The 10,000-nt window shown below is 36.3% G+C and overlaps 1 protein-coding gene across 1 annotated transcript in view; it reads left to right on the top strand.

Moving 5' to 3' along the window:
* The window catches only part of LOC122263952 (rab-like protein 2A), a 107,339-nt gene extending 97,638 nt beyond the window's left edge, over nucleotides 1-9,701 (top strand). Inside the window, exons 4-7 of the mRNA XM_086549335.1 lie at nucleotides 4,502-4,563; nucleotides 6,339-6,468; nucleotides 7,275-7,372; nucleotides 7,979-9,701. Of these exons, the coding sequence (XP_086405461.1) occupies nucleotides 4,502-4,563; nucleotides 6,339-6,468; nucleotides 7,275-7,372; nucleotides 7,979-8,071 (383 nt within the window). The 3' untranslated portion in view covers nucleotides 8,072-9,701. The remainder of the gene's footprint in view (nucleotides 1-4,501; nucleotides 4,564-6,338; nucleotides 6,469-7,274; nucleotides 7,373-7,978) is intronic.
* The last annotated feature ends 299 nt before the right edge of the window (nucleotides 9,702-10,000 follow it).

Below are 10,000 nucleotides of genomic sequence, written 5' to 3'. Positions count from 1 at the left end.
TTTATTTTTTTGTATTTTTGTGCTGTCATGAACGAATACGAAACATAACCACCTACAATAAAGATAACAAGAAGAGGTAGGGAAGAGGAATGAAACCTGTGCTTGTGACTGTGAGTGCCACAGTGAAAGGCATCCATATTGGCACAGGAGTACATTTTAGACACTGGGTATGGATTGAGTCATCTTCCTCTTCCCGTTCTGCCTGCACAACCTTCATCCGCGGTACTTTTGAGCAAAAGTTCATCAACTTAGTGTATGCCATCGCTCTATAAAGATGGTGCTTGCTAGAGACTGTGGATGGGTGCCATTCAAGGCTCTCTCTCCTGTTAGTGCTAGGAAAAAGTGGTGCCATCTAGGTTTTGGACATTGAGCTAGCACGATATTACATGCAGTAGCCATCATCACTCATTCCTTTTTCATAACAAAATAAAATAGCACAGTGATCCAAAATCCCCAAACGTCATATACGTCATGACGCCCGTCGTCAGGCCAAAGCTCCTACATCATGTATGTCATGACACCCGTCCGCAGTGGGTTAAGTTAACTTAACGTCCAAAACCTAGATGGCACCATTTTTTTCTTGCACAACAGGAGAGAGAGCCTTGAATGGCATCCATCCACAGTCTCTAGCAAGCACTATCTTTATAGAGTGATGGCACACAGCAAGTTAACGACCTCTTTGTTCTAAAGTACCACTGGTGAAGGATGTGCAGCCAGAACAAGAAGAGGAAGGGGACTCAATCCATACCCAGTGTCTAAGATGTGCTCCTATGCCAATATCGATGCCTTTCGCTGTGGCACTCAGTCACAAGCACAGGTTTCCTTCCTCTTCCCTAACTCTTCATGTTATCTTCATTGTATGTGGTTATATTTTTCTTATTTGTTCATGACAGCGGAAAAATATGTAAACATAAAGTTGCCCTTTGTTCTCCCATAAAATAGAAATACTTCTATCACACTCTGTATAAAGAAAATGAGCTAATATGTATCATACACTAAGATTTTAGTCAACTGCATCATTGATAGAGCCTGTCATATGGCACATAAGAGTCTACACTCAATAAAACACACAAAAAATAAAACACAAAAATGGCTCCAGTTTCACAATATAACTGAAAGAGAATGGGAAGATTTGAATTATGTTGCTTCAATCTGCCTCGCTATAAAATAAAACCTATCCTGGAGACTGGGCAAGCGAATCTATCCCCGTCAGCAATGGGTTAATTACAAATACTTATGACCATCGAGATTGGAATTTCATAGGAAGTAAACGTGATTGTTGAAGTTCTCACTAAATATTACGACTTTGCAATGATGCATCCCCACGTAATGACAAAATACACATTTAGAGTGATTGAACATCACATGATTATTTAACCCATTCATGAGGGGATGTACTTTCCCCAACTCTTGTTCACGCCGGGAAGATAACAAGCACATGCTGCTTCGTGCTGGGGTGTTTTCTCACTGTGCGGGGTTGTGCTGATCCTCTCGGAGTATTTTTCACCTGCCTTAATCTTACGCTTTTTCATGAATGCGTCTACAATGTAAAGGCACATAAAAATATTGTTCTGAGGTGTTATTTTAGTTGAAAAACATATTACAGTAATGCCTTTTTAGTTTTATTTTATTGAACTTTGCCTATATTCTTCACCTCTATGGGAAAATACCAAAGGAAAGTGGAAGCAATCACTTAATGGGGCATCAGAAAACATGTTTTATACTTTTTTTCTTTTCTTTTTACCAAAAGGAAAAGAAAAGCACTATGAATAATTATAAACGCACATATGAGTATGTACATTTACCTCGTGATGTGAACTGACGTGATATCACGGGTAATCAAGAAATTAGAAGTAGTATTGCATTAGTAATTTTTTACTTTATCATATTTCTTGGCCAAACACATTTGATTTTACAATAGCTTTTCGACTCAGATCTTTTTATTTAACAGATCAAGTAGCAGAAATTACCATAATGTAATCAATATCACATTTTCTGTGACATCATTTTTTTTAGCGTTATATCTCATTTTATGACATTCAAACACCTAAACTAAAGTAACAGAGTCTAAGAAATTATGTAAAAAGATTATATTTGAGAACAATCTAGTGATCTATTGCTGACGTTTCAGTATGTCACATTGCCCCTCCCAGAACTTGGTGAGAAAATGCACGTCTCAGGATGTCACCCAGGTCCAGGGATATTTTCGACCCCATGATAGGACATCAACTGATGGGAATGGGTTAAAGGGTAGGAAAATTATTACAATATACTCTCATATTTCATAAGTAAATGAAAAGGATTCAGTGAGTAGCTTTAGTATCTCTTCCACTTAACAATTGCCAACGGGCCTGGCGAGAACTGGGATCCCCCTACGCCAGACCTAAGTGATATCACCTCAGGGACATCACACTGGTGTGTCGCCCCGTCATCAGGCACTTTGCCATGTCACACGGGTGTGACACCCCGTCATCATTGGGTTAATCAAACCATGTTATTTCTGTCTCATTTGGTGGTGCCAAGTCAGCTTTGGTTAACCCATTGCAGACAGGGGATATATTTGCTTGCCCAGTCTCCAGGGTGGGTGTTATTTAAGAGCAAGACAGCTTCATGCAGCATACCTTGACTCTCTTTCTGTCACTTTAATGTATCATATCACAGGCTCTATCAGTGCTGCAGTTGACTAAAATTGTAGTATAGGGTCCAAATCACCTCAATATTTTCTTTATATTCAGAGTGATAGAAATATTGCTGTTTTATGGGAGGACAAAAACAACTTTATTTTTTCATATTCATGTACTGTCATGAATGAATATGAAACATATAACCATCCACTATGAGGAGGTAGGGAAGAGGAAGGAAACCTATGCTTATGACTGTGAGTGCCACAGTAAAAGGCATCCCTACTGGCACAGGGGCACATTGTAGACACTGGGCATGGTTTGAGTCACCTTCCTCTTCTTGTTCTGCCTGCACATCCTTCACCAGTGGTACTTTAGAGCAAGAGGTCGGCCAGCAACTTGCTGTGTGCCATTGCTCTATAAAGATAGTGCTTGCCAGAGACCATGGATGGGTGCCATTCAAAGCTCTCTCTCCTGCTAGTGGTAGAAGAAAGTGGTGCCATTTAGGTTTTGGATGTTAGGTGAAACCCATTTTGCTTAACCCATTGCAGACGGAGATAAATTTGCTTGCCCAGCCTCCAGGATAGGTTTTATTTTAGAGAGAGACAACTTGAAGCAATATAATTTGAAGCATCCAAATCTCTTTCAGTCATTCATTGTAAAACTAGAGCGGTTTTTGTGTTTTATTTTTTTTTGTGTTTTATTGAGTTTAGAGACTTGTATGTGCCGTATGACGGCTCTATTAGTGCTGCAGTTGACTAAAATTGTAGTATGTTATCCATATTAGCTCATTATTTTCTTTATACTCAATGTGATAGAAGTATTGCTGTTTTATGGGAGGACAAAAGGCAACTTTATTTTTTCGTATTTTTGTGCTGTCATGAACGAATACGAAACATATAACCACCTACAATAAAGATAACAAGAAGAGGTAGGGAAGAGGAATGAAACCTGTGCTTGTGACTGTGAGTGCCACAGTGAAAGACATCCATATTGGCACAGGAGCACATTTTAGACACTGGGTATGGATTGAGTCACCTTCCTCTTCTCGTTCTGCCTGCACATCCTTCATCGGCGGTACTTTAGAGCAAGGGTTCATCAACTTAGTGTGTGCCATCGCTCTATAGAGACAGTGCATGCTAGAGACCGTGGATGGGTGCCATTCAAGGCTCTCTCACCTGCTGGGGCTAGAAAAAAGTGGTGCCATCTAGGTTTTGGATGTTAAGCTTGCACGATATTACGGTAATTATAGTAATTAGGACTGCAGTAGCCATCATCACTCATTCCTTTTTCATAGCAAAATAAAATAGCACAGTGATCCAAAATCCCCGAACGTCGTGTACGTCATGACGCCCGTCGTCAGGCCAAAGCTCCTAAGTGATGTATGTCATGACACCCGTACGCAATGGGTTAATACTATAGCAATTATAGTAACTTTGACTACAATTGTCTTCATCACTCATTACTCATTGCACAATAAAATAGCACAGCAATCCAAAATCACTGAGCATCATGTATGTCATGATGCCTGACTTCATGCCAGAGTTCCTGCATCATGTATGTCTTGACACCCATACGCAGTGGGTTAAAGGATGTCACCTTCATCTTTTCTTTATATATATATGTATATATATATATATATATATATATATATATATATATATATATATATATATATATATATATATATTATATATATATATATATATATATATATATATATATATATATATATATATATATATATATATATACTATTAGTTAAGATGATTGATATTTGCTTTATTCTTATGCACCAATATTTTTTGGGGGTTTTGCTTGAATACTTTAACCTCTTTTTTTGTCACCAATATGCTAAATAAAATTTCTCAATTTTCCAGATTTCTGGGACACAGCAGGACAGGAAAGATTTCAGACAATGCATGCATCGTACTATCATCAGGTTTATATAGTTCCATTTTTTTATATATATATATATATCTATTTATCTATCTCTATAATATGAGATTAAAAAGTGATTGTTCAATTTTGTGTGTAATATACTGGTACTCAATTCACCAAAGTAATTACAGGAGGTTCCCCTAGCATCGATCATTTGGTTTGTAACCCTATGCCTGAGAAACTATGATGTGGTAGTCATGAGTTAATGCATCCATGTGATATGTGGCCTACCCTCTGACACATATTTTTTATGTAACTGCAATCTTAGATAAAAGGATTATTTCAATCAAATTAAATGAAATAAGGAACTACCAGAGAATCATGCTGTGACAGCATGAAGTTTTATGTAATAAATTCTGTCCTCAAATAATTCTGATCCTAAAGGACTTGCCATTATGAGAAGTAAACATTTTGTCATAAATTCAGTATGGATATTTTAGAAAAAAGGGTTTGTCACTACAATTATGAATTTTCATTAACCAGTGACCAAGTCCACACACCCTTCTGTCCTGCCAGTAACACTTTTCACCATACATTAGCACTAGTTGCAATACAGTATTAATTTGATAATTTTGTCAGTCTTACATACACCATGACATGAAAGGAAAAGAAAAGAAATCCTATTAACCCATTGGTCGCGGTATTAAAAAAAGGTCTGTGCAGTAGGATGGCTGTTTTACATGTCTGGCATGATGCCATCCGCGTCTATGACCGACTCTGCCTTTGCAGCAAATCATGCCATCCGCTGATAATGGGTTAAGGAAAAGGAAGGAATCTGATTCTAAAAAGCTTCAGCCAAGATTCAAAGAGGACTAAGCTTTTAAATTTTGTCCAGAAGTCTTGAGGTTTGTGCACACCAAGTGTTGTTAGGCTCAGAGCAACAACTCAAAATGTAAATTTTAGGCTGGGTGAATGTGATCTGAGCTTGGGTAAGTTTCAAAGCAGCCATCACATTTGCTGAAGTCTATAACAAACATCTGTAATGATAGCTAGATAACCATTTTTAGAATATGGTAGTGCTACATGGAGGTATACTGACTAAAAGTCATTCCACATGTAGAATATGGTCCTTCTCCATTTTCTTATACCACAGTCGTACCAGACCTTTCACTGCTTATAGTAGTCTTCATCTGTTCTTTTTTACTGGTGTGATGAAATACACTCTGCTTTCATTCAGTGGCATTGGGCCAGCCCCAGTAGGGACACTCTCCAGCACAGGTATACTGGCCAAAGAACCCAAAGTGCCTCAGCATGTTGATATTTATGTTTATCATTATCATTATCCACTAATGATACATATACACTTAGCACAAATAAAGTGCAATGTTCCCACCACTCCTTGCATGGAATAAACATCTTGCCATCTTTTGCCAAGGCTATTTTAAATCATGGCATGACCACTGATGCTATGACATGTATGTCTTGCCCCTCATAGTGAAGGGGTTTATTCATTGTTATCTGTCACTTTGTCTTATGAAAGGACTCCAGAAAATATAGATTGAAAATATTTTCATCATAGTATATCATTAACATGGTATATCACTTTTATTTATTGATTTCACATTGAACCATGACCTCTATCTTATCAGTTCACAACTCTGTGTTTGCGATGCGACTGATGACCTAAAACACATCAATACCACAGAATTGCTTCTTAGTAATAGGATTACCAACCTAAGTTCAATAAATGGGGCCTCCCATTGTTATCCAGTGACTCCAGTTTAGAAATTCTTTGTCTTGTAGGAATGATAACATTTAACTTGGTTCCTCCATTAGGCGCACGCTGCAATCCTGGTATTTGATGGAACTCGTAAAGTCACTTATAAAAATCTAGCCAATTGGTACAAAGAACTCCGTCACTACAGACCTGAGATACCTTGTTTTTGTGCTGTAAATAAAATAGATGGTAAGTCCTTTCCCAGTATTTTAGATAACTAAATTCATTTTGGATATATTTGACTGTAATGTGCAGTTTTTCTTGTATATTTGTGTATTGAATGCAATTTTTATCAAACCATCATGTACACACCACTTACTTTGATTATATAATAATGTATATATAGGTTAAATCATAATTTCTTAGACAATTTTCTTTTCCAGTTTTGTAATGATATATCTGAAATAGAGATTTATACATCTGCTCTCTTGATGTATAGGGTTTTGGGCTAGACTGTAAATATCTGTTTTATTTGAAGAAGCATTGAAGATTGAACTAATGAACCAAAGTTCTACAAAGGGATATCACTGTTTAAGTTTCATGGAACTTGGATATATACCACAGGAACCTGCTGCATAATGATCAATTTAGGGATCAACATGAGAGGAAATATGAAGTATGGGAAAGCCAGTTTTGATTTAGTGTTTGTTAGAAAAAATATACAGGAACAGAAATAAGTATTTTATGTTATTCTATCTTTGTTTTTATTATCTTTCTGTAGAAAGGACTGATAGATATGCTAGGTTATTCATTGGATTTATTAATAGTTAGTCATGAAAATGGGTTGGAAGCAAATCTCATTAGGCTTGAAATAAAAAGACTACATAAAAACATAGGATAAGTGCCATTAGATCAAAGAAAAGGAAAGCAGGTATGCTAGGATAATATCATGTATCATAGGTCATAGAGTTCTCATTAACAATATTAAGTAACAAAAATATACATGCAGTCGAAATAAGACAATATAGGTTGATTATGGTATACTTTACTTCCAGAAAATGAAGACATTGCTGGAAAGAGTTTTGCTTTCCCGGAAAAGAACAATATCCCCATGTACTATGTTTCAGCATCAAATGGAACCAACGTTGTCAAGGTGAGTTTTCTGTCCAATACTTCTTCTTCTTCTTCTTCTTCTTCTTCTTCTTCTTCTTCTTCTTCTTCTTCTTCTTCTTCTTCTTCTTCTTCTTCTTCTTCTTCTTCTTCTTCTTCTTCTTGGTCTTCTTCTTCTTCTTCTTCTTCTTCTTCTTCTTCTTCTTTCTTCTTCTTCTTCTTCTTCTTCTTCTTCTTCTTCTTCTTCTTCTTCTTCTTCTTCTTCTTCTTCTTCTTCTTCTTCTTCTTCTTCTTCTTCTTCTTCTTCTTCTTCTTCTTCTTCTTCTTCTTCTTCTTCTTCTTCTTCTTCTTCTTCTTCTTCTTCTTCTTCTTTTTCTTTTTACATTTTGATGCAGGTAAAAAAATAAAGATAAAGGCAGGAAAATGCACTACCTAAAAAAGGTTTATTGAAGGTCAAGCGTATTATGATTTTTTTTTCTTTCTCCAGCTGTTATTATTGCAGATTGTTTGTCATTTCATCAAGATAAAAGAAGAGGTTTGTATATATTTGATATTAATGTATAGTTTAGAAGATTAGGAATGTCTTGCAAGTTACCTTTCTTATTATCTTTTCTGATGTTTTGATTTGTACTTTCTGTTCTTTTCACAGTTATTCAAGGATGCCATAGGTGCTGCCTTCCAGTACAAAAAGAATCCAACTGACTTCACAGATCAGATTATGGAAGAACTTGAGATGGATTGAGGTTTCAAGACAAGTATAGAAATAGCTAGAACCTGCAAGCACAATCATGCATTAGATACAGTATGTGATAATAAGTATTTGCACATATCTTTTTTAAGCAGTAAGTTATTCTTGCTAAGAATCACTGCATAAGGTAGGTGCAGAGAAAGTTGTTGAAGTATTCCGTCCATTAGAGTAAATACTCACAAGATTGTGCTTTTTGTGGCGACTGCATAATTATACAATTATCTAAATACTAACCATATGGGATGTATTCTATCTTTGGCCTTAAACCATGTTGTTTTATCACAAGCAACATTCACCTGTATAACGTGTGAAGCAGTACAAAATAATTGTCTTCACAAGTGCCATTGTATGCTTATAGAGTGAAAGCAAAATGAATTCTCAATAAGTCTCATATTGTTGTTTAGTCCTTAGTTTACCAATTTTGATTGTACAAAATTAATATTAGAACAGATTTCCTTTCTTATATTTATTAACCCATTGAGGACAAGCTGATGTAATTGACACTGGTAAGTTTGGTGGAACGAGGGTGACTTATGCTTCACCCTGCTCAACTTCTGTTCATTTATACATTAGAGTACTTATAATCTTCTCCACTTGGAGCTTCGTCATGTTTTGAGCCTATATCGGATACTGGTAATGGCTAACATTGTTTGAACATATAATTCCTTTAGTTTAGTCTTTCAGTCTTCATAAAAAAGGAATGTACACTGTACGCTCAGTGTAACATCACTATCACAAATTTTTCTATTGTGTAACAAAGAAGAAGCAAACTTTTTACAACTATATCCATTCCCCTTTCTCACTCCTAGTGCTAATTGGCAAAATAGTCGAAATGGCAGTGGCACCCATATGATTCAAAAATGCTCATGGCATCAGTGTGTTGCCACGTGTCCACAATAGGATAAGTATGATTGTGTTATCATATTTTGTGCCATTGACCCACCTTCGTTACAAGAATAGCACTCTTTAAGTCCAAATTATATTGTAGTTGAGTTTGGCATGCACTAGCTCTAAATGATAAGACATTCCCCCCACTTCAACATTTACTGCTCTTAACCCACTTACGACGGGGGCATTCCAGCCTTGAATGTCCCAATGCCGGGGGCGTTCGAATTATTAGGCCTAAATCAATTAAATGGCTGGCACAATACTGTGCCGCCCGGCCACTGGGCTTTTGAATGCGCGGTACAGTACTGTACCACCCGTCCAGAGAGGGTTAATTGCAAATGTGTGAAGCTCCATTTTTGTCTGCTGTATCCTACTCATATTGGTATATATCTTGGATGCAGGTGTCAAACTGGTAGTTCACAAGGTGGTTACACTTATTGATGGATTTCGAAGTGGAGGGGACTGTATATTCTTATATCTCATGTCTTCACACACAATCTTTTGTACGTACCCTAAAGATTTTTTTTCACGGATCACATTTCATCACTTCATCTGTAACATGTCCACTTCATATATGTTGACCGACAATAATGAGTGTTTACCTGATTCTCATCATTGAAAGACACATCGCACCTTCATTTTACACCTGTCATTTTTATTGATATTTTATATTATTTAATGAAAGTTTTGTAGCATTGTGTATTCTGATATTTTTATTAATATTATTTGCAACAGACTTTGTTTATTATTATCCTTTTTTAAGTCCCATATCATTTACAGGAAAAGAATATTAGAATGCTTAACAATTTTGTCTGTTTAATAATTTGTCAATCTCTTTATTGACGTAAATATGTAGACTCAAAATATATTAACCCATGGGATAAGGGGCATCCATTTTTGAGTTTGGACCTCAAAACAGGCAGCATTGAAACCTGGAAGGCACACCAGGTTTTCTTGTGCTTTCCTTCATTCACCCATTATTATACTAGCCATATTTTTAGTCATTGTGTGTGTTTTACATTATTATAAGGCTTT

This window comes from Penaeus japonicus, unplaced genomic scaffold, assembly GCF_977035675.1.
Source record: "Penaeus japonicus unplaced genomic scaffold, GWHDUDI00000001_assembly GWHDUDI00000022, whole genome shotgun sequence".
NCBI lineage: Eukaryota > Metazoa > Arthropoda > Malacostraca > Decapoda > Penaeidae > Penaeus > Penaeus japonicus.
The sequence above is the reverse complement of the archived record's forward strand: the minus strand, read 5'-3'. Positions and strand labels throughout refer to the sequence as shown.